The following is a 26,014-nucleotide window of genomic DNA, read 5'->3' as shown; positions in this document are numbered from 1 at the left end:
CTGGCACATAGTAGGCACTATGTAAGCGCATATTCCCTTCTTCCCCACCTAACAATGTAGATGGTAACCTACCCACGTCTACATGATTCTCATCCATATCTTTCCATAATTTTGCCACAAAAGTTCCACTCAGTGTCCTGGAGTGGAGAAGATTCTTTTCTTTCTCTTGGAGCACTTTAGCAGCCCTTCAGTTGGTTATCCTGTATTATTATGACCAGCCTAATTTCTTTTTCACTCACACATTTCTTTAATTAAAACCATTAATCCATTTCTTTGTAATTTCCCCAAAGAAGAAAAAAACAGTGAAGGCTATGGAGAGAAAGCTGCCCAGCCATATCAGACACAGGAATTAAACAAACATACTTGTTTATTTACATATATTTATAATATATAAAATATACTATATGCATATATACTATATGAATAGAATAAATAATATTTTTATTTATTTATGATTACTTGTAAAAGTAGACTGGCCATTTGGCAGTTTTTAGAAATAAAACCTAATTTAGTGGGTATGGAGAAGCTAAGGGCTCACATTGGGCTGCTGGCATGAGTTCTGCCCGATTACATCACCTTTCAGCTTACTGGTTGGTAAGGAGAGTTTTTGAGGTTTTGCATCATGTCCATTCTCTACATGACTACTGGAAATTCTAGTAAATGCAGGAGTAAAGAGTGCCAAGCATAGAAGGGATGATTCATTTCACAGGAAGCAAAGTTTCTCTCTATACCTCTAAAATCCAGAAAAATTCCAGGGTCATATTAAGAGTATGGGTTTGGACTAAGGCACACCAGGAGGGCCAGATCCAATTGAGAAGTAATATTATTAATAATAATAATAATTTGCAGTAGGATAATCATTATTACCCCCATTTTGCAGAGAAAGAAACTGATATACTTAGAAGTAAAGTCACTTGCCTAGAAAGGGGAAGAGAATAAGCATTTAAATAGTGGCTACTGTGTTAAGTGCTTTTACAAATATTATCTCAGTTGAGATTCCCTTCAATCCTTTACAGATAAGGAGTATCTGAGGCAAGATTTGAACTCAAGTCTTCCTGATTCCAGGTCCATCATTCTATACACTGTGCCATGATCCAAATAGCAAATACCCTGTGACTGAACAAACCTTTAGTTGTTCCAAAGGAAGATCAGGAAGCTGGGTCATGTTTTGATTTCCTTTACAGAGCTCAGGCTCACCGGTTGTAGGCAGATAAAGGCAACTGATAGAGTCAAGGGATCAGAAGTTCTTCTCCTATTTTCCTTTCTGCCCCAACACCCACTATGAGAAGGGTCCAGACACAACAACTAAATAGAGACTCTCCAGAATTGCCTTATTGTACCCAAACACATTGGACTCAATGATCTGTAAGACTCTGTCTCATTCTGACTTCAGAACTGATAGAACAAGGTGTGTCCAGGTCCATTCCAGTTATAGAACCTATAGAATTATAGATTTATAACTGGAAGGAATATTTATATCTGTGAGCCCATCTAATGCAGGAATTCTTAATATCAGGTTCATAAACTTGGTTTTAAAAATATATATTCTAATTATTATTTGGATATAATTGGCTTCCTTTGCAATCTTTTTTTTTTTATAAATTTTTTCATTTATTTTTAGTTTACCACGCACGGTTCTACATAGTTTTGAGTTCCAGTTTTTCTCCCCTCCCTCCCCCCTCCCTCCCCAAGACGGCATGAAGTCTCATATAACTGTCATGTATAACTTTGCATTGAATTAATTTATGCACTAATCAAGTCGTGGAGAAGAATTTTGACCAATGGAATGAATCATGAGAAAGAAGAAACAGAACCAAAAAAAAAAAAACCCCAAAAACAAAAACAAAAGAGAAGCAGAAAAGGCGAGCATGTAGTGTGCCTCAGTCTGTATTCAAACTTCGCAGTTCTTTGTCTCGATGAAGATAGCATTCTCCATCGTGAGTCCCCTGGAGTTGTCCTTGCCCCTTAGGTTGCTGAGAAAAGCGCAGTTTGTCAGGGTTGGTCCTCACGGAATCCATATATCTGTGGCTGTGCACAACGTTCTCCTGGCTCTGCTCTGCTCACTCAGCATTATGTCGTGTAGGTTTTTCCAGGTTGTTATGAAGTCTGCATCATCCCCATTTCTTATGGCACAATAGTATTCCATTACCTTCATGTACCACAGTTTGTTCAGCCATTCCCCAATTGATGGGCATCCCTTTGCTTTCCAATTCTTGGCTACCACAAAGAGAACTGCTATAAATATTCTTGTACATATGGGTCCTTTTCCCGCTTGCGTGATTTCTTTGGGATACAACCCTAGAAGTGGTATTGCTGGGTCAAAGGGTATGAACATTTCTATAGCCCTTTGGGCATAGTTCCAAACCGCCCTCCAAAATGGCTGGATCAGCTCACAACTCCACCAGCAATGCAACAATGCTCCAATTTCCCCACATCCTTTCCAGCATTTATCATTCTCCTGATTTGTTATTTTAGCCAATCTGACAGGAGAGATGTGGTATCTAAGAGTTGTTTTGATTTGCATTTCTCTAATCAGCAGCGATCCAGAGCATTTTTCCATATGCCTGTAGATAGCTTTAATTTCTTCCTCTGAAAACTGCCTGTTCATATCCTTTGACCATTTCTCAATTGGGGAATGGCTTGTATTCCTATATATTTGGCTCAGCTCCCTGTATATTTTAGAGATGAGGCCTTTATCAGAGATACTAGTTGCAAAGATTTTCTCCCAATTTTCTGCTTCCCTCCTAATTCTTGTTGCATTGGCTTTTTTTGTACAAAAACATTTCAGTTTGACATAATCAAAATTATCCATTTTGAATTTTGTAATGCTCTCTATCTCTTGTTGGGTCATAAATTCTTTACTTTTCCACAAATCTGATAAGTAAACTATTCCCTGCTTTCCCACATTACTTAGAATATCAACTTTTACTCCTAAATCATGAACCCATTTTGACTTTATTTTGGTATATGGTGTAAGATATTGGTCTATGCCCAGTTTTTGCCCTACCATTTTCCAATTTTCCCAACAGTTTTTGTGAAATAGTGAATTATTAGCCCAGAAACTGGCCTCTTTGGGTTTATCAAAGAGTAGATTGCTAAACTTGTTGATTTCACCTATTTGTGTACCTATCCTATTCCACTGATCCACACCCCTGCTTCTTAACCAGTACCAGGCAGTTTTGATGACTGCTGCTCTGTAGTACAATCTTATATATTTTATTTTGTGCATTTTAAAAACATTCTGAGAAGGGATTCCTAGGCTTCACCAGGCTGTCAAAAGGGTCAATGCCCCCCCCCCACACGCAAAGGTTAAGAAGCCCAGCCTTAGTACAATCCTCATCCTGTTTTACAGATGAGGAATGTAAAACCCAGAGACTTTCAGTGAGTTGCCCAAGCACCCCACAGGTAGTAAATGACAGAGATGAGATTCTAATCCAGCCCCTTTTGCTACAAATCCAGCAATCGTGTTTCATCCATACACATTCAAGATGGCTCTAGGATTCTGGGAAATAGCCTGGACTCTAGGGTACTGTAACTCAAAATTTTTTCCTTAGCCTCAATGGTGTCTCTAGTAGGGTGGTTAATCACCTGTATCAGTCAAGAATTCACTGGTAGCACTTCCCATGACATGTACAGAGCACCAATTCAGAAGGGGGTATAATAATATTCAGCACTTTGAAGACCTGTAAAGTAGAAAGGAAAGGCAAAATGTTAATATATCCATTAGAGTCAATTTTGGAAGTGCACTTACCTATCTCAGAAGCATTTCATAAAGATTAATTAGATTGGAAAAAATCTGTAAAGGCTTTGAGACCAAAGCCAGGTACAATATAAAGGCCCAGTCACCCTATTACCCTCTATTGTTATTAATGCCCATCTTTTAATAATGATTATGGCCAATATTCCCTGAATACCAAGCTTGTGTAAGTGGCTGTGGGAAATGTTGACTTAGACGTAGCTGCTGGCTATTGGTCAGATAATATAAATTATTTTAAAATTGCCGTCACAGTAACACAAGAAACTAGCACATGGTCTTTCTTTCAAGTGAGGGTCATGTTTTTGCTTAAGACAAAAGATATCTTGCGTCTTTGATTCCAGATCTAATATTGGAAATACCAAATAGCCTTCCAAAATAGCAAAACATTTCTGAAAAAGAATGGGGGAGGCATAGATATTATTTTTCCCAGAATACATAATCATTTTGGCAATTTTGTAAAATTAAAAAAACCTCAATCCGTATTAACCAAATTAAAATCATATTTGCTCTTCATTTTTAAACAAATCAACGGTCAAGGTATTTCACAGAACTCCACTAGTGAATATATCACAAGCATGTGATCATAGCTATTACTTCTGTTCTTGTTACAAAAGTGAATTGGTTAAGTGTTTGATCAAAGATTCATTTTTACAACTGCCATTAAAAAGAGAAAAATGTGTCCCATCATCAGAGTTTTCTGCATAGATATAAGGAGGGTGGAGTCATTCTAGCTTTGTCTGGCGGTACCAAAATGTTGAGGGACACTGACAACACTGTGAGTCCTTCAGAAGCATAGAACCAGCCGAGCTTGACACCTTGAGCAAGAAGAGGTTAGCTGAAAAAGGAAACTTCCAGCTAGTGGCTTCTCCCACTGCAGTTACCTATGTGCCTGGTGATCCTTTCCCTTCTCTTGCCTTTACTTTGTTCCTTTTCCCCTGGAGTCTCCCCAAAAGGTAGGAGTGGCTTCTGTTGTTCCAGAATTTTTACCATTTCCCATCTCAACTGGATCAAATGCACGTTAATTATTTCCCTGTGTTCCAGGCATAGTTTGTGCTTCTTGCCCCAGTGCAAAAAATGGCTAGTTATGATTCTGGTGTTCTAATTCTCATTGTGTGTTAGAGTCCTAAAGAGTATCATATGCCCCAAAGTTAAGAAAGAAGAGCTCGTGTCCCCACCCACTCACAAACAAAGGTTTTCTACCTGTTTCAACTAGTAATACAATTGGTTTTGGAAACAGTTTATGTATTAGCTTCACCTGGGTTAGGCAAGGAAAAATTGGTAATACCAATGAAGGGGGAAAGTCTGTTTTTCCACTAGGGAATGACCTATTGCTGAAAAAAAAAAGCCTATTGAGGTCAAGCAAAATGATTTCTTTCTCCTTTCAATGTTTTATCTTTGATTTCATCTTCTGGCCAGACATCTTTACTAGGCAGCGTTTAGGAATGGCTATGGCATTTGGCACAGAGAAGCCAATACCCAGGCAACTTCAGTTTGATGACCATATGTTCATTGTGTTCATTGCCTGTCAGCCAAATGCTCCTTACCCTTTGTTTGTTCTCACTCTTCTTAGCTCCTCCAAGTCTCCTGCATCTTAATATATTCCTTCCTTTCTCAATAATGTTCTAGTGAGGAGTATGAAAAAAACACTATTTTATTCTAAAAATGGTCACGGTAGGAGTGACTTTGTACTTTTGTGTGGCAGTTGTTATCATTGCCAATGATAATTAGCTTAATTTTTTTTCAAAGTGTAATGTTCATATCCAGGCATAGCAAGTCTTCTAAATACCAAATGTCTAATGATGAAAATTCATTGTTCAAGCTTCTAGAAATGTCATCTTGTCATACGATTTTTATTGTGAAACTAAGAGGCTGGGAAAAAATGTTAAACTTTTTGTTTGTTTCACTGCAGCACTACTTTTAACTATCTTTAGTTTAGACAGCAAGATCACTGAATGTTGAGAAACATTGAACACGCATGAAGAGAAATATTTTTATTGGAGGACGTGGCATGATGCTTTTTTTAAAAAAATATATATTCCTGCTATCTTTTTGGTTTTATGTGCTTGTATTTCCCAATATATTTCTTCCCCTACTCCCATCCTCAAAGATATATCCTTTATAATAACTAAGAAAGGGAAAAATGTTCCATAAAGCTAAACAATATATAAAAAAATGTTATGTGTAGTATCTCACAGCAATGTTCCCTCGCTTCTATAAAAAAGGCAGAGAGGGGGGAAATGTCTTTCTCATATCTCTTCTCTGGGGACAGTTTTGATCACTGTAACTTGACAGCCTTCAGTTTCAGTGGTTTTGTTGCCTTTCTTTCCATTTATACTTTAAAGTCATTGTGTATATTGTTTTGCTAGTCCTATTTACTTCACTCTGTGTAATTTCATGTAAGTCTTTCCAAGCTTCTCTAGGTTTGTCACATTCATTGTTTCTCACAGCATGGTAATATTCCATTATATTTTCATGCCACAACTTGTTTAGCCATTTTCTAATCAATGGGCATTTACTTTGTTTCTACAAAAAAAGATACTCTAAATATTTTAGTGTATATGATTCCTTTTTTTGTCATCATCCTCACCTTAGGATGAAGTGAATTATAATGGCAACATATATTGGCATGGCACTTCTACATGACTAGATGAAATAATAGAATTTAAATCCCAAATCTCCTTGTGACAAAGTACTGAATATCATGCAGTGAATGCCAAACCAGGCCATATGTAATTTTAGGACAGTACAGTTCAAGTGTTGTCTATTCAGCCTAGTCTTTGGTCATCAATGACCACAATGTCTGTTATGACGCCATGGTATTTCTATGGCTCCATCAAAGAGCCATTCAGATAAATTCTCAGTAGACTGGTTTGATTGAACAGTCTCAGCTCCAACTAGACTCTTTGGCCCACCCCAAAGGGGAACCCATGGATCAACTTTAGAACTAAGTCAGGTCAGATTAAAATAAACTAGCTTGATCCAGATCCCCACACTCATAATAGAGCTAATGTCAGACTAGTGTCCAAAGCTTGGAGAGAGGGTGAAATTTACTCAATAATAAAGAGATTCACTGAAAATCTGAAAGAAAAAAAGAAATTTACTCCAATACACTTCCAATGCCATTTGCATCACTGTTCAGCCCTCTCAGCCTTCAAGGAATTGATTGAGAAATGGGAGAATCATGAAGCACCACTGGCACATCAGAAGAATTCTGGGAAAAAAATACTAAGGATCTTATATATGGTCTTTCTCTTCACATAACAAGGCTTGATTTAAAAAATAAAAAAATTCTGGCCACATGGAAGTACACAGAAACCTAGACTCCAGAGAGATTTTAGAGAGAAGTTTAAAAGTAAAAGTTTACTTGTCAGGTCCTTGAGTTGTATTTTAAAAATACAAAATCTAGCAAAAATGAGCTTGATTGTATCGAAATCTAATTAGTGTGAATTTTCTTCCATTATCATGACTGTGAACTGATCTTCTATCCCTGGACAAGTATCTGGCACAGTTCTGGGGGCACCAAACAAATGATTTTTTCCTTTCACTCTACGTTAGAATTCTCAGTTCATCCAGATCCTTTCACCAATCTCGGTTTCACACTAACTCAAGTTAAAGAGAAGCTTAGATTCTCAAAATGCCTTCCCAGTCTGAAGGTGATGTCAAAGTGATTCTAATGTTGTCATTGAATCTGCAAAAAAACATGACCCACCGTTGTTTCACTGTTCCTGTTTGCTTGCCAGCAGTTTGCTAGCTATATCAATTAGTCAGACCTGACTCGTTCCCTCTCGTTGGATCCGCAGTGCCACATGATTTGCCCTCTCTCTTTGATATTAAGGCTCTCTGTCATTACCTGACAATATGTGGAGTACATTTCACAGGCTTAAAATATCAATACAGAAATCTTTTATCCTGAGCCAATATTTTCAGGAGTATTTTTCAACCTCAGATTGGTAGAGAAGATAGGCTTTTGATATCTGAAAATTAGATACATAAGCAAGACTTACAATTCCTAAATATCTAGCCATGTCTTTTTTAGAACACAAATACTCTGAAGTTGTCTGTGTAATTCATAATAGTATTTTAGGATTGGCAGGGAACTTAGACATTATCAAGAGATACTGCTGTCAGGATGCCTTTCCTAATTTTGCCAAATGCTAGTTTGTGCCCCCCCCACTTGCTTCATAATTATTTTTTATACATCCTATAATTGTCTGTAAACACGTTGCGCACCTCAAGGAGAATGTATGCTCCTTGAGGGCATCAACTTCCATTTTGGATTTCTATCTTCCTCATCTAGGCCAGTAGCTGATACATAGTAGGAGCTTACTGAATTCATGCCAATTAGCTGACTCATAAGCTCCAACTACCTGATTTCACATATGAGAAAACTGAGGCCAAGATCCTTGAAGTAACTTGCCTAAGGTCAGACAAGTTAAGAGAACCAGAACCCAAGCAGGTCATCAGACTACAAATTAGGTGCTGTTCCTAGAACAGCACATGGTCCCACTCTTAGACCACTTAAAATTGAAACATCTAAGTGGACAATGCATAAAGTGATGAACTTAGAGCCAGGAAGATTCAAATCTTGCTTCAGACATTTATTTATTTATTAACTGTGTTACCCCGGGCAGGTCACTTAACCTCTCTCAGCCTCCGTTTCCTCGTCTATAAAATGGGCATGATAACAGCACCTACCTCACAGGTTTGTCGTGAAGATCAAATGAGACAATGGTTGTACAAACACTTAGCAAAACTGAAAACACAATAGAAATGTTATAGTATTATTACAATGATAGTTGGTTAGTTAAGTAGGTAATAGTGATTAAAGACTCTAAAGGAATCTCATCTCCTACCTTTGCAAATCTACATAGACTATAGATCAAATCTCATAATAATGAACTCCATGAAGCATCAGATATTTTCCTTATAGAATTATATTTTAATGAATTCTAGAAATAGAAATCATATTTTCAGCTGTTATAGCTAGAGTCTGAATTGTGAGGATACTTAGCTTCTCTGTAACGCATTCAGAAAAGAAAGGAAATATTCCAAAAACAGTGTGAAGGGGTGGAGGCAACTTTCTGACTATTTTCAGAATCGCTGACCATCTGGGCCCAGGATTCTGCCAAAGCCTCACTGTTGAGGTGCCACCCTAATAGCATCTCCAAAGGTCTTGGATTCTCTGAGCTCATTGAGACCAACACTGCCAACTGGAGACGCTTATTCAGGGAGTTTTCCATCTTAACCGGTCAACTAGTCTCGTCCTCTGCCTTTAGATAGGACGGAACTTTTCCCTGTTAAAGACCACTAGACATAAACGTTCCACTGTCAGTATTAATTTCCTAAGTTTAATGATCTCCATTCTCAGGATTCCACTTAGTGCTTAACCTCAATTCCTCAGCATATAGCTTAGGGAGGTAACTAGGTGGCTCAGCAGACAGAGCACTAGACCCGGAGTCTAGAATGTTGTTGTTGTTCGGTCGCTTCTATCATGTCCAACTCTCCAGGACCCCATTTGGGGTTTTCTTGGCAAAGGTACTGGAGTGGTTTGCCATTTCCTTCTCCAGATTATTTTACAGATGAGGAAACTGAGGCAAACAGGGTGAAGTGACTTGCCCAAGTTCACATAACTAGCGTCTGAAGAGGAATTTGAACTCAGGTCTTCCTGACTCCAGGCCCAGTGCTTTATGCACTGAACCACCTAGCTGCCCTTGGAGTTCAGATCTAACTTCAAACCTTAGCTGTGTGACACTGGGGGAACCTCTTGTCTGCCTCACTTTCCTCATCTGTAAAGTGGGGATAATAATAGCACCTACACCCCAGAATGGTTGTAAATTAAATGAGATGAGATTTGTAAAATGCTTTATGAACCTTAAGGTACTATATGCTAGCTATTATTATTAGATTAATAACCAATTAATTTAATAATAATAAATGCTAGCTATTATTATTAAATGAATGCTAACTAAAGAGCAGAATAGATGACCAGAGGAAACATAAACTACAATGTCAATTAGGTGTGATATAACGCGTGTAAGATAATAGCAAATGCCAACCAACTGAAAATAGCCCAGAAAGGCCAATAGTGGTACAGAGAAAAGAATACTGACTCTGTAGTTAGAGCATCTGGGTTTGAAGCCTGCCTCTGCCTTTTTACGCCCCATACCATCTTGGGCAAATGACAACCTCCTTCTGGCTTTAGCATCCTAGGCAGCTAGAGAGTATAATAGATAGAATACTGGACCTGAGATGAGAAAGGCCTGAGTTCAAATTCAGCTATAGACACTTAGACCCTGGGCAAGTCACTTAACCTATCTGCCTCAGTTTTCTCCAGTGTAAAATGAGAGAAAAATAACATGCGATATGCACATTTATAGACTTCTCCCTTACAAATGGTCATATGGACTGTTTGTGCCCGACCTGTAGTACAACATTCTGACCTTGTGTTGGTATGATCAGTCACAGCCTGAAACACTGTACAGCAAGGCCCGTATTGTGGTGTCATTTTACAGGAAGGACAAAACAACAACAAATGAGAATAATAATCACACCGACTTCCCATGGTTGTGTTGTAAGGATAAAATGAGGCAATGTTGGCAAAGTGCTTTGCAAACTGTGAAGTGCTGCATAAAGGCACACGAGGGATTATTAATTAATTAATCATTATTAAATTATTATAATAAGAATTAAATTGATTAAAATTTGTAATTTTTAAAATTTGTAAAACAAGGAGGTTGGATTATATGGATTCTCACATCCCTCCCAGCTTTACGTCAATGTTTCTTTGACAACATTAGCCTTCCCATTTTCATTGTGCAAGTCCAATCTTAAAAGGTGACAGATCAGACAACCAAACAGTTAGCCATAGATTTGAATTCACTTGTGGAAAGCCTGACTCCTGAGTGGCCTTGGAGACACAACTTTTCCCAATGGAACAGGTGACAACAGTTTTTGTTACTATTCAGTTCTTTGAGGAGCATAGAGGGCTGGATAAAAAGACTTCTCTTCCCAGCATCTTCCTCAAATCTGCTACACAGTTTTTGATGCAAAGAGGAGATAAATCCCGATATGCAAATATAAAAAAGTGCCTAGCTCAGGAGATTCTAAACAAGTTGCCTTGAATATCTGCATGGGAAATGCGACTGCTGCACAAACACTCTTTACGGCTCAACTGCTCCAGAAAATACATCCCCTAGGGCTAAGCTGGGCCATTTGGAATGAAGACTAGCATAATAGGAAGACTTGGGGGTCTCTAAAGGTCAGTGGAATTTCAACCAGATGTTTTCTTTAGCCACAATAGATTTGGCAATAGGAGTGGTTTACATATCCCATCTGCAGAGTTAAGTGCAAATATTAAAAAACAAACAAACAACCCTACTCATCCCTACCATCCAGCGGCCTTTCCTTAGAGTTCAAAGTAAGAGTCTTCTATTGATTTTCACAACTTTGGCTGAGTTTATAGCAATGCCCCTCATTTGCATTTAATGGGAAGAGGATGCTAAAGGATATAAATTTCAGGGACATATTTAAATTAAGCCTCAGGCATAAGCAAAAGAAGGGATTGGGGGAGACTTGAGGATCATGAATGGCCTGGACCAACCTTCAGTCCAGAGCCAAAGTCCAACTTGGTGAAAGAAGCTCACTGGGACGATCTAAAGTGCTACTGATGCCGAAAGCTTGACATCTGCTATAACATCTGCCCATTAATGTCATTATGTTAACATCTGCCTGATGACATTCCCTGGGAAATCAGTGTCCTTTGCACATGTTGAGTCAGAAGTAAGAGTATTCTCCAGTCTGTGTAGTCTCCCCACCCTGACTCTTTCAATCCCCAATCCCCTTTTTAAATGGCTGCATTTGCAAATACATTGCAAATCAGAGAAGTCAAAGTTAATAAAATTTTGCACTTCGACCACTAGACTTTCCTCCTCTTCTGTCTCTTTGTCTGCCACTGTAGGCAGGCTGCTCTCCCCACCCCCTCCCCCATTTTCAGAACACATAATGTTCTCTTACTTTATTAAACCATAGTCTTCTCCCTACTTAGAAATGAATGCTATTGTCTAAAAACCATTGAAGTTTCTTTTCAAAAAAGACCAGGGCCCCATTGCCTCATGTGGAAAATGATAATGCATTCCCCGGGATACTTCTGCATTCCTGAATGTCTCAGCACATCAGCAATGCAGAGAACCTTTGGGGAAGTTTAGTTTTGGAGGTTGTTTTATTTTGCAGCAATTGATGCTTGGACCAGACGGATAGCTTTTTTCTAGGCTTTAAATTGCACTGCAAACCTCCAGGAAAGAATATAAACAGTTTCTGAATTTGCAGCCTTTAAACAAAAATGCCTTTAATTTGAGGGGATTCCTTAATATTGCTTCCTATATTTTCCTTTCTTAGTGCCTTCCTATTTCCCCGACTACCAGAAATTTGAAGTATTTCCCATCTGACACACACATGCACATCCAAACACTTCCTCCCCTTTTCAAACTTGGACAGTTTCCAAATGCAGCTATTCTGAAGCATGAATAAAATACATTAATTTTTTTGAGTAACATGGACCTTGATAGAAGGAGTCAGAGAGAACTAGTGGAATACATCTTGGCTAATGCTGCCTTTGCTCTGTATGTGAGTACTCACTGCAGTATTTACCCAAATCACCTGTTCCAATGATGGGCCAAGGATCCATGATGCATATTGAGAGCATAATAATAGAGAGGGTTGCTCAGACCTTTAATAGAAATGGTCATGGGGCAATCAACTGATTTTTAAGACCAGTGCTTTCTAATTCATTCATTTCAGAGATGTTCCATTGCTAGGAAAGACTTAATTACTTAATGTCAAACTGTAACATGGATAATCCATCTATTCTAATCTTGTTGCCACTGTTTCTTATTCATAGTTTTTAAGTATCCATGAGCATTATTCTATGTCCAGTGATGATATAAAAATAATCCTATATTGCTTTTTTATTTTTTGATCTACATTTGTAGTTTCACTGTGAGAGGGCACTCCCAGTAAGGAAAACCCCTCCACCAGGACAGATCAGCAACTGTTGTATAACTTAGAACTTTAATGAATTGCTTATGTGCTTATCTTACACATTATTTTATGTATTTGTATTGTTACAAATGTCGTAATAACATCAGATGGGCATTTGGTGAGCCCCTATGTCTTCAGAAGAGTCAATCATCTGGTTTTTAGATATGGGAAGCTTTGTTTCTCATTGGTCCATCGCTACAAAATGTGTGTGTGGGCTAAGAATTTCACTGACATACATGACACGATGTGCCAAGGAGTTCCCTTGCATTCTGAGTAAGGATGTGATTCCTATTCTGCTGTGAGACACAAATGAGATAATGGAAGCACTTTGAAAAGTACAAAGTCTCATACAAATGTGAGATCAAATAATATCTTGAAAAAATATTATTAACCCATCAATCAAATCTAGTTGTCAAATAAAAACAGAAAGGATTGAAAATTTCATTCATAGGCAAAACCTTACAGCCATTTACCAAAAGTTACAAACATCCCTTTCTAGGATGGACAGGACTGAGGAGGACCCACTCAAGCAATCAATCAACCATTAAGCAACTGTTCAGCTACTATTATGTGCCTGAAGCTATGCTAGTGCTGGCCTGGGTCCTGATTTCAGAGACTACTCAATCTCAAAACAAAACACAACCAAGCTTTTTTTTTTTTTTTTTTGAGGGGTGGAGGGAGGGGATGGGGAGGTAAAGAGAGCAAGGGAGGAAAAGGGAAGGGGTAATACCACCATGGTCTTTCATCTCTCAGATCTAACCCTTTCTGCTTGGCTAATTGGAGCACCAGGCTATAAATCTTGCATATTTAAGAGCCAGGAAAACCCTCCAGAGCTCTCAGTCTAAAATTTGCATGGGAGTTTGGCAATATTGAGTTTCCAGATAAAATGATTAACAGGCAGCTTTAGGGTGGCCTTGGAGAAAACAATCTTTCTTGAATCTTGCCACCTTGATATGAAGTTTTTTGTCTGTGTTTTAGTTTTTATAAACAGAGTTCTGAGGTGGTTCATGAGTGAAAGGCTAGAAGGCTGGAGAAAGGAATGATCCATATTCCAGAGGCACCGTTCAGTGCCTGAAATCTGATTGATGTAGTCCTTGGCAAGGAATGGGGACATCTTACTAGGAAGGGGCTGGGATCTTAGTTCAACTTTCAATGCTGTTATCCACAATTACTGGCATTTTAGGAGTATCTGCCCCAAGATTTCAATAGTGGAAAATGAGTACACCTGATCAAAAGGCTGTTTGCTTTGTCATAGCACAATATCATCCATCAGATTTCATGAAGCAAAGAATTAGAATTTGCTATGAGGATGTCCACAATCCAGTCTAATTCCAGGGTAGGCAGAGTCCAGTAAGCGAACTATTTGTTGAAACAATGTTTTAAAGGCACTGCCAAATAAACACAGAGCATTTATAGCTTTGCACAATAGGAATCAGCTTCATTTATGCAGCAGGAAGATCATTTACAACAAATTTCTAAAAGACACCCAGTGTCAATTACAAAATGTTCAAATCGAGGCCAGAAATGGCAATACTTAAAGAGGCCTATTGAGCAATGCTAGATCACAGTTGGAATCAGGTTTTTCAGGAACATCATATGAGTTTATTAGTATGAAGTCTTTTTATGTGGTGGTCATTAACCCTTTTTACCACTGAGAAATAGAAACCTAGAAAGTGGAGAGGATCTGGAACAAAGACTCAGGGGATCCCAGGTCTCTATGGATACTACTTTGTCCTTTCTGATATGCTGACCTCTCTAAGGTTTGCCAGCGTTCCCAAAGGAATGGAGCCAGCAATGACATCTTTTCCTCTACTCCACTCAGGCATTTTATTGTTAGCTCTTCCCATTCTGTTCAATACTCTTCCCTCTTTCCCATCTCCCAACCCATCTCTTAGCACTAGCCGATAGCTAGCAACAGATGTTAATGTATGGAATGGCTCCTAAGGACACCTTTTTGTAGACTAATTGTTAATATCAAGAGGGAGACAAGAAGACTGGAGAGACAGAGAGGAATGAAGAGAGAAGGAAGAGGAAGGAGAAGAGAAGAGAAGAAAAGGAAAAGAAGGAGAAAGAGAGAAAGAGAAATAAAGAAAGAAAAACATGGTGAGGGAAATATAAAACGGAGAGAGAGAGGAAAGGAAGGGAGAGAAAGAAGGAAATGAAGAAAAAAGAGAGAATGAAGAGGAGAAGTGATAAAGAAGAGGGAAAGGGGTTTGGGAAAGGGAGTGGGGAAAGAAGAGAGATTTAAATATCAAGATTTGGGTTTCAGCAAAGTGTTCTCAAAAAGAAAACTCTGGGGAGGCAGAGTGAAAATGTAATTGCTGCTAGAATACAGAGGAAGCCCAAAGTCAAACAGAGGAAGGCTATTTCTGAGTCCTTTTACAAGAATCAACCCCAGGCAAAACTGAAAACAAAAATAGTTTCCTCCTCCTGACCTGCAGTCTCCCTATCTGCAATAGTCCTCCCCTTTTGAACTCTCCCTCCTTTCTGGTGCCTATTGCCAATGTGCTGCCCCTTGGCCACCTAGTCTCTTACCACCATCACTGATGGGCTGTCATTGAACTTGCCTTCCTAAGCAGGACTCCAAGAATTCCCCAGTACAATGTAAATTTCTTGAGGGAAGGTGGTGCTTTATTTTTGTCTTTATATTGGCATATAGTATTTAATATGTGCTTGTTGATTAGTCTTATCTCTGTTCCCCGCCCCCCAGACAATCTGATAAAATTAACCAAAGCTAAGGTGTTAATGGCCAATGATAATTGTATTATTATTCCACTCAGAAACTATTTGCAAAAGAATCAGAGAATGTCATAACTGGAAACAACCTTAGAAATGATCTAGCTCACCTTCCTTTGATAACCAAGGAAATAAGCTTAGGAGATGTGAAGTGACTTATACAACTATGGCTAGTAATTAGCAGAATCAGGACTTGAACCCAACTCTCTCATGGAAAATTCAAGCATAAAGTCATCATGTCAAGACCTCTAGACAGGGATATTCATTGTTGAGGGTTGATAGTGGGGTTCCATACTCCCCAAACCACAGCAGGAAGGTGGTTTTCTAAAGTACCTATGCACTTACAATGACTGAAAAAAAGAGATACATTTTTGTTCCTAATTTATGGAATTCCTTTTTAAGAGAAAATACAGGACTTCTAAGGCCACCTCTAACATGCATATGATGAGCTATTTAATTGTCCTCATTCTGTCTCATAAGCAGTGACTTTGGATCCAAGCCAAGGACAGGGTACCTGATAGAAAAGGCTATTGACCTCCTGCATAGTCTTTCTATCATACTTAATTATTCCAGACAAAGGTTGGACACCTGAAGAAAAAGAAGGAAAAAAAAAACCAAGTGGCTAAAATTCAGCCAAACCTGTAGAATGTGAATCATAGAATTACAGAATGTTAGAAGAACCTCAGAGATGAGCTAGTCCAACTACTCCATCTTACAGATATTGTTGTTCAGTCATTTCAGTCATGTACAACTGGGGTTTTCTTGGCAAAGATGATAGAGTGTTTTGCCATTTCCATCTTCAGCTCAAAACAGGGTTAAGTGACTTGCCCAGGGTCACACAGATAGCATCTGAGACTGAATTTGGACTCAGATCTTCATTACTCCTGGCCCAGTACTCTCTCCACTGCAGCTATCCCATTTAACAGATAGGGATCCTTGAAGGAGTTGATTGGCTTGCCCTAATTCAAATGGATAACTATAGCAGAATTGGATCTAGAACCCAGGGCTCTTGACTCCCAGTGTTTTTCTCCAATTAAAGGTAATCAATCCAGTGCTGCCTTCTCTTCTCTATTGTTCTTCATCATCTTGCATCACAGTGATGCCACTCTATCAGTACCATCTTCACTGGCTGTCGGTGGGGCCTCCCCGTAGCCTCAGCAAGTCCCTTATATGGGGCTTGTCTCAGTTTAGAAATACCAAGTCCCTTGGAGATCACAGGGGACCTGGGATATGGGTGAGGTGAGAAAGTTGAGTCAACATATAGGTGAACTAGTTGTCAAGAAAACACTCTCATTTCTCTAGAGCCATCTGACCCCTAACCTCCCTGCATATCCAAAGGCAACAGATCTAGGCACTTAAATGGCTTTCATCACTTACGATTTGGGATCTGTGCCTAGACATCTCCCCTTTTGAGGAAGATCTTAGAGTTAAAATCCATTCAAATTAGACCCTAGAATGTAAAGCTAGATATAATAAGCTCGAATTCATTGTTTTGTTTTTTCAGTAGCTGTGGGTAGCAGATTTTTCAGGAACCATAGTATAACTGAGAGAAGCTCACATGCAGGTCTTCTTTACCCTTGCTCTTCAAGCCCAGGCTTGTGGAAATGCTGCTTGATTTACAGCAGTGTAAACCTGCCCACAAAACATCCAGAGACTCTTCTTTCCCCTTTGCTGGTTTTTATTACCTTTCTCCTTTTATTTCAAATATAGCCTTGCAGAAGGTCTTGTGTGAGGGAGCTGAAGTACTTATTCACTGGCTGCTCTCACATGGCTGTTCAAACATTTGACTGCTCTTTCTTGCTCTTAAAGAGGTATTCCACTCACACCTTGCCCTATTTCCTGAAAAATAAAAATAAAGACATCTGAAATATCTGGAGCCATTTGCAAAAACCCAGTATCTGGTATTTATGGATTACCTTTCTCAAAGGTACTCAGAATGATCATACAAACCTGATCTAATTAAAATCTACAGAACATTGAAGGGAGAAAAGGATTAGACATTATTACTCTAAGTTACACATGGAAATGTGGAATGACAATGGAATAGGATATTTACATTTAGAATGAAAAGGCCTTTGGTGATCATAAATTTAGAGCTAGAAGGGACCTCAAAGGTTATCTAATCTTACTCCCTCATTTTATAGACAAGGAAAATGAGGCCCCAGAGACTTATCCAAGTGACTTGCCCAAGGGAGCAGGTGACTTGCCCAAGGTCACACAGATAGTAAGTGGCAGAGATTATCTAGTCCAACCTCTCTGTTTTACAGATGAGGAACCCATAGACCATGGTTAGAATAAAAGCTACTGGATTCTTCCCTAATCTCTACTCCTCCTACTAAACTGTTTTCTAATTGCTGAAATTTATTACAGGCCATATTTTCATATTAACTCCCATTTTAATATTTTGACCCATTAGCATTCCCTTAGAAGTACAATAATCGATCATGGAAAAATATAAGATATAATAATCATCCCAGTGGTACTCCAGCCATCTCTAGAGAGGCAAAACCAGTTATGGGAACCTTAGCCTTTCCTATGTCCATTTGGTTTTTTTAGCTGAGAACTTGTAAAATGTACCAGAGGCAAAGTGGCAAAGTTTAGGGAATTACGAGTTTCAGTCACCTTCGAGGTCCTCCCATTTTAAAGATAGCAGCTGTACAAGAACTCTCTCTTCCTCCCTCCTCTCTCTCTTTCTCTCTCTCTCTCTCTCTCTCTCTCTCTCTCTCTCTCTCTCTCTCTCTCTCTCTCTCCCTCTCCCTCTCTGTCTCTCTCTCTCTCTCTCTCTCTCTCTCTCTCCATAAATAAATAGATAGCTATAGAGAGATATGCACACATAGGTAGATCTCCATATCTGTATCTATCTATATAGAGTTCTTCTAGTACAGCTCCTATCTATCATCTATCTATCAATGATCTATCATCTATCTATCTATCTATCTATCTATCTATCATCTCTTTATCATCTATCATCTTTCTATCTATCATCTACCTGTCTATCTATCTATCTGTCTGTCCATCCATCTGTCTGTCTATCCATCCTGTCTTTCTATTTATCATCTATCTATCAATCATCTATTTATCATCTATCTATCTATCTATCTATCTATCTAGATCTATCCGTCACATGTACGTGTAGATCTAGTCCTCATTTTCTTGGTAAAGCTTTCTGCCTGAGCCACATCTGGGAAATGTTTAAAGATCACAGGATCATAGATCTAGTAGGACTTCAGAGGCCATCTAGTTCAAGTTGGTCACTTTTTACAAATGAGGAAACCAAGGCCCATCAATGTTAAGGGCCTGTCTAAGTTCTCTCAAGAAGGATGGTGTGACAGTGGTGGGATTTTAACCAATGTCCTCTGACTCTAAAGCCAATCTCTTTACATTGCATCACTCTGCTAGATCTCCAAGAGGAAGTTCTTGCCCCTTTTCTTGGTGACAGTCACCTATTAGACTGAATAGCTGTATATACTTCCTCATGGAAGCATACAGTATACAGCTATTTAATCTAATTCCTTCAAGAAAAGATTTATTCCCATTTCCTCTTATTCTGGGCCCCTGTGGAGATGGAGAACAGTTGATCACCATTCTCCATATAATAACCCTTCATACTAAAAGACTTACTGAGTTACAGCTCTGTCTTCTCATTCCAGATTAAATAATTCAATCCCTTTAACCTTTCCTCAGAGGTCCAATTTGCCAGCCTTTAGTTTAATCATTTTCATTGCTCCCTTTGGGCCTTCTCCAAGGACTCCACATCCAAATATGTCACTTTTGTAATTTAGTTTACTCTCCTAAGTAACTTCCCCTGATGTAGGGGCTTGGGTAGAATGAAGCAAATAGAATTATTCCCATTCCAAAGGAAGTCATCGCCAGGACCATGGGCAATTGAAATTCAACAAAGGTATGTCTTAGAGCCCTGAAATCATATGGTGGTGGGAAGTGGGGAGCTAATCAAAACTGATCGTGGTAATTGCAAATGAAGCTATGTCCTAGCCGGATAACATCCACACCCCATGGGCTGTTCTACAGACAAATATCTAAATAACTTTTAAGGAGATAAGACCATCAAATGTCAAAGAATGGCTAGATGTAGTTAGATCAACAAGTTCTCAGAATGGCACTAATAAAATCATGGTGCTAATAAAATTAATGAGATGAAAGAGTTGTTTCCGGTTACCTAAAAATGCCTCTGCTGTGAGTGGGACAGCTGGGTGTTCCCTACCTCACCAATTGTACTGTGACCCATTCGGCCTGGTGTCATGGAAAGGGGCTTCCTGGCACATCGGTGACATCATCAGTTAATATTTCCTAAGCACCCACTGAGAGTGCAGAGTGCTGTAAGCGGCACTCACAAGATGATGTATAGATGTTAATCAAATACAGCCAGACCTCTCTATGATCTATTTGGTTAGAGATAGAAAAGGGAAGCCATGGGAAGAGAGGCACTTCCCCAAATGTATCCACATGTACAGGTGGTAATTTGTAGTAATTAGAAAGAGTCTTTCTTTCCTTAGCCCAAGTCCCTCACCTTGACCCTACATGCATTGCCATTTTGAAACAATCCAGGATTTTGAAAATGAACAACTCCAAAAAATAAGGGAAAAAAAGAAATTGAAGGAATTAGAATAGGCAATAAAGAACCAAAGCTATCACTCTTTGCAGGTGATACAATGGCATGTTTAGAGAATCTTAGAGAAAAAAACTGAAAAAATAGTAGAAATAATTCAAATTGTCAAGATTTTACTTGACAGATTCTCTCCAACCTCTGATGAATCTGAGAAAAGATTTGTAGGACCACATTTAACCATTTTGTTCAATTCATTGGGTTGTAGAGACACGATGTTTTATTTTGTTTTTCATTTTCATCCTCTCTCCTACATCTATCTTCCCGTGAGAAAGATCATGTATGTATGTATAAGATAGTTAAGATGACTACAAACAAAACAAATAAAATCTAGTGAGTCAGCTTTTATTCTTGAACTCAATTCAGTTTTCATTAGGTCCTTTGACTTCTATATGGAACTTTTCTGGCTAGTAATTGTTTATTGGCAGCATCCTTGGAGTTGCAGAAAGGCTCCTTTGCCAAAGGTCATGAAAATACTTAATTCTGGAACCAGCTCGTCGGTCCAATTCACTATTTAAGCCTTAGATGCTTTTAGAGTGGGAATTCCTAACTCTTTTGTGACACAGACCCCTCCAGAAGACTGATAATACTTATGGACTGCTTCTCAGAGTGATATTTTTAAATTTGTAAAGTAAAATACATAGAATTATGAAGGAAATCAATTATATAGAAATGTACCTACCAAAATATTAACACAAACAAGGTCAACACCATGCTAAGAACCCCTGCTTTGGAGTAATCTAGAGCTATCAAACAGAACTTGGCAAGGGGTTATAGCACTGACTCAGTCTCCCTATTATATTCAGTAATGAGGATGACAAGGAGACTACAGCTTATGTGGTCTCCATTGATAAAATCATTGTCTCCTCTTGGGAGAACACAGGGAAATCAAACAACTGATTTAGTTCTGTAGTCACCTCCAGTTAGTGCTTCCAATATGAATCTTATAGCCAGGGCTTAAATGTCAGACACTTGTCCATGCTGCTTTATGCACTTGTCCCACGGGGTGAAGGAAAGAAACATGAATATAGGTATGGTGTCTGCATGTAGATAAGTCACCTCCACAGAGCAGACCCAAACTAAAATAATTGGTGGCAGATGCTATGAGTTTAGCAAGGCACTGATGGCAAGTATGTTTTGTTACTTGAGTAACATTAAGTATTTTTTTAAATCATAAGTTGAGTGAGACTATAAAGTATATCTGATTTTAGTTCTGCAGGGGTAAAATGTCCTACTATAAATTCATAGCCACAGATGAGATACTTAAGAAGGGAGGGGTGATAAGTATTGATACATATTGCCAACGAATTGTGTCTTGTAGGTAACAAATAACTGGCAGTGCCTGCTTAAGAAATAACAGGGTTAGGGTTTGGAATACATCTGCATTCCCCACCACACCTAATGCTCCCATAACTATATCTCTGATATTCACAGTTATTTCAATGCATCAGCAATATGACCCATTCCCAGCCCATTACTTGAAACTTGGAAAACAATGACACTTCTGTTTAGATCTGGAGTTCATCATCAGCTTAAATTGTGTGTGCAGGTGTGTGTATATGCATGTGGAGAAAGTGGAAGTGAAGGGAGATTCAAGAATGAAAGCTATGGAGATGGGGAAGAAGGGAAGGAGAGGGGAAGGAGGTTGGAAAGAGAGAAGGAGAAAAACAGGGGAGAGTGATTGAGTGGGGACAGAGGGAGGGAGGAAGACAGAAGGGAGGCAGAGGGAGAGAGAGAGAGGAGAGGAAGCACAAAGAAAAGAGAGAGGGGAAGAAGAGAGAGAAAGGGGGAAAAGGAAAGAAAAGGAGAGATGGGAGAGGGACAGAGTGAAGGAGAGAGAGGAGAAGAGAAACATTGAAGGGAGAGAAGAGAAGGAGAAAGAAGAGGGAGACAGAGGGAGGGAGAAAGAGGACAGGGGAGAGAGAGAATGAAATTGGAGAATCTTAAAAGATCCATCCACAAAGAGCTAGATGACTTTTTCAGTAAGGCTTTTATGAGCCCAAGAAAATAAAATTCTTGCTGACTTTGAAGTCGTTCTTTTGGTGGTTGTTCTACTCAAATAAATAAATAAATGCACACAAAGGTAGCCAACAGATTAAAGGAACTCCATTTATAAAAATCAAATGAACCACTAACAACACTTGTTTGAGATATGAATAAATCATCCACCATGAATTATTCATCGTTATCAAGAAACATGCTGGGAATTCAAGGAACTGGGCTCCAAAAGGTGCTATAATCTAGGAGGTAAGGGTGGCACAGGCTTGAGAGGCTTGGGAGGGTTCATTGTCTTCTATTGACCCTGGGGAGTGAGAAGACAAGCCAGATGTCATCTGCTAGAGATAGCCATGCTAGCCCTATTCTCCCATTTATAACTAAGTCTCTAGTGGCCTTCCTAACTGGAGGCCAGAGCCAGAATAGCTATCCATAGAATTCTAATTTATTAAACTCCATGTGCCAAAGAGCTCTATAATCAGCCCCATAAAAACAAAGGAAAGGAAAGGAAACAAAATAGCAAGTATATGCAGCCAGTGGTGGTGTTGGGTAAAAAGTGGCTGTAGTTGAACTTGAGAGAGGCTGACTAGAGATTTCCCAGATGAGAAGGAACTCCACAGAGTGGCTTGCCTCCGACCTCCTCATACATGACTCTGTTTTTAGCCTGCCCATTTTAATTAATTAATCTATTTCTGTATGTATTCCAGGTCCAAACTGCTTTGCAGGAACTACAATAATTCCGGCTGGCATTGAAGTGAAAGTGGATGAATGTAACATCTGTCACTGTCACAACGGGGACTGGTGGAAGCCTGCTCAGTGTTCAAAACGTGAATGCCAAGGCAAGCTGACTGTTTAAAGCAGAATCCCAACCAATGACAAGTCCATAAAATGAAAAAAAAAATGTTATGGCTTCTACACTGCACATATTTAAAACAAAACAAAACAAACAAAAACTCCTGCCAGCTACAACCGGGTCACCAGCAAAACCTTTTAGGGTTGACAAAAGTGAATATTTTACTAAGAGGAAATTTCTCTCTTTCTCTTTCTTGCTATACCGAATATATACAGTATCTAGCTATCTAACCCGCTTTTGTAAGTCCCAATGCTTGACGGTGACACGAGGACGGGATTTCTGAATCAGAAAGGAAGTACCATCCATTCACAGACGCCTTTGCTGGTGATGCCTCTGACCTGCCAATTTATCTTCAGCTGTTTAACTCCTTTTTACTCTTCTGTACATCAAACATGGCATTTTCCTATTGCGGGTTCCCTCCCTTTTTAGAATCTTGGGGACCAGATTCTATAGAATGAAAAAAAAAGTTTTTAGCTGAGCCAAAATTCTGAGAAAAAGGAATGCCTAAATAGTGAGCATATTTACAACTAGGAGCACACCAAGACTCAGATTAATCAAACTACCCACGTCAATCATGTTCGGGTCCTGTGATAGGAAAAGAGAAGCAGAGACTGGGAGGAGGCGCTAAAGAGTAGGGTAGGGAATGAGTGCTGTCTCCACCTGGTGGTGCCTCACACACTGAGGAAAACCACTTGAGTTTCAAGAGTAAGACCTTGAAGCTGCCAGTGCAAACCTAAGGTGGGAAGGGAAACCTGGACCCAAATACAGCCATGGTAAAGAAACAGGGTTCCACTTGAAAAAAATAATATTACATTAGCCACCAGACTTCATCATACTGCTGTACTGAGTTTGGACTGTCCCAAACACACTCAAATAAACATAGTAACACTGTCATCTGGCAATATAACTCTAAGAGCCAAGTTGAACAGTCCCACTGTGAATCTGAATTGTTCTGAACAGCCTTGGCTCTGGAGGCCAAACTTGGTCGAAAGCCAGGAGGTTATATAAATTTCCTGGATTGAGTCTGTATTTATCATGTTACAGTAACATCCTCTTAGCCCTATGTCGAGAAAGACAAGATTCAGGACACTCTTTCCACCTCAAGTGCTGATTTAAATTAGTGATTAGGGTAGAGATTAGGGTGAGACTTGCACAATACAACTTTATTAGTTGACCATTTAAAGATATGTATGTATGTGTGCATATATGTGGGTACATATGTACACACAATATATAAATATATATGTACATGTATACATAGAAATAAACAGTGAACCTTTGCAAGGTCTCAAGCTTGCCCTGGCAATGCTGCTAGTACAGTAACAGAAAAAATACACAGGGTATCCTAAGACCATCTTGATTCAAGTGTAGAATAGAAACTCCGAAACCAGGCAACATGATTTGTTGCTAATTCCACTCTCTGGTCCTGAGGACACTGAAGCAAACACCATTTGATCCTTTGGGAAATTCTAAGATTGCCTCTAATTTAGGTTTTCTTTCTTTCCCCTTCCTGTTATGGTAATCTGGACCTCATGATGGGAGGGCCCCAATGTAGAATTCAACCAAATAGGTGGGGCTACTGCTTGGAAAGAAAGAGGGTCTCCCACCAAAGCTTCTTGCTTCATTCCTGTGCATGCTGCCTCTGTCTCACTCCTTAGACCTTTCGGGACCTAAATCCCTCAGCTGTCCTGAAGGGTTAGATTTCCCCGGTGGGTAGCCCTCATATTGCCACTGGCCCAACCTCAGGATACATACTTCTGCCATCCCTGTGGCCCATTTTTCATTCTAAATTGCCAGGCTTTCCTCCTTGAAAATGCCTAATGCCATCAAGAGAAAAGAGTTGTCATGCTTAAAATGAATGCATCGGGAGCTAACCCCCCAACATTCTCTCCATGGTATCGCTTCAGTTGCACTGAAGCAGGCCAATGCCGCCATCCTTTACGATGCCAATTTGCAGGGAAGCTAGTGCCTTTCGGTTGCCACCATGAATATATCATATAGACAGTCATGAATCATTCATGAACAATTCTGCATGATTTATCCCTCCACTCAAAAGTAAAGGCATTCCATGGTGTCAGCTCACGGATAGACAGAGATGTACGATACTGTTTCCTTTGCGTGGAGGTTGTCTGTTGCCAGCTTCAAAAATCCACATTCTTTGAAATAAAATAACAATAATAAATGACAGGAATAAGGTTTGAAACACAAAGAATACCATGAATAGAGCCATGTAGCATAGTGCCCCATCTATTATTAAGGAGCCGTGATGTCCTTTATGGGGAATAGAAAGGGAAAAATGCAATTGGGAAGCTGAGATAGAGTCATTTTGCATCAAAGGATAGGCATAGTGAGAGACACAGCAAGAATTTACTATATCATCAGTCAAGAAGCTCTTCAGGGAGTAGTTACACATATTGCTGAAGGAGGACTACCCTTACTTTGGTCAGCAGCCAGAAAGAATCTCCCTGACCCCAACCTATTCCAGGGGCTTCTGCTGTTTCCCTTGATACTTTGTAGAGCTGACAGAGGGTTGGTTTTCTTGGGTTCCCCTTTCCCACCCAACCTCACTCCCAGCCTTTAGGGAGATGTGAGCCTCTACTATAATAATTTCTCAGAAATCCACTGCATTTTATAGTTTTCTTCTCAACAGGCCATCTTGCCAAATCCTAAACCGTAAGACTATTTATAGTTGTGTTGGTCATTTTCTTTCTAAGGCTTTGTTTGTGGACCACCATTCCTCTCCCTTCTCTGCCGCCCTACTCCCATTCCTTCTTCCTCTTTTGGTTTCTGGGCTTTCAGTCCAACAGTGTGGAAGTTTGAGATCAACAGCCTGCTTGCCAGCTGATGTTGGTTAATGAGGACCCAATTTCTAAAATTTTTGAACAATAGTGTGCCTGAAAACTAGTGAAGAAAAAACAAAACAAAACAAAACCTGAACACTAAACTGTAAAAAGGGGATTCTAGCAACAATATTTGATGTGTAAAAGAATATATTATTAAAAAATTATTTTGT

At 39.3% G+C, this 26,014-nt stretch overlaps 1 protein-coding gene across 1 annotated transcript in view; it reads left to right on the top strand.

Moving 5' to 3' along the window:
• VWC2L (von Willebrand factor C domain containing 2 like) overlaps positions 1–23,004 on the top strand; it is a 172,424-nt gene extending 149,420 nt beyond the window's left edge. The window contains exon 3 of the mRNA XM_036753184.1: positions 22,856–23,004. Within this exon, the coding sequence (XP_036609079.1) occupies positions 22,856–23,004 (149 nt within the window). The remainder of the gene's footprint in view (positions 1–22,855) is intronic.
• The last annotated feature ends 3,010 nt before the right edge of the window (positions 23,005–26,014 follow it).

The sequence above is a fragment of the Trichosurus vulpecula genome, chromosome 4 (assembly GCF_011100635.1).
Source record: "Trichosurus vulpecula isolate mTriVul1 chromosome 4, mTriVul1.pri, whole genome shotgun sequence".
Lineage (NCBI taxonomy): Eukaryota > Metazoa > Chordata > Mammalia > Diprotodontia > Phalangeridae > Trichosurus > Trichosurus vulpecula.
Note: the sequence above shows the minus strand (reverse complement) of the source record. Positions and strands in the feature narration are given on the sequence as shown.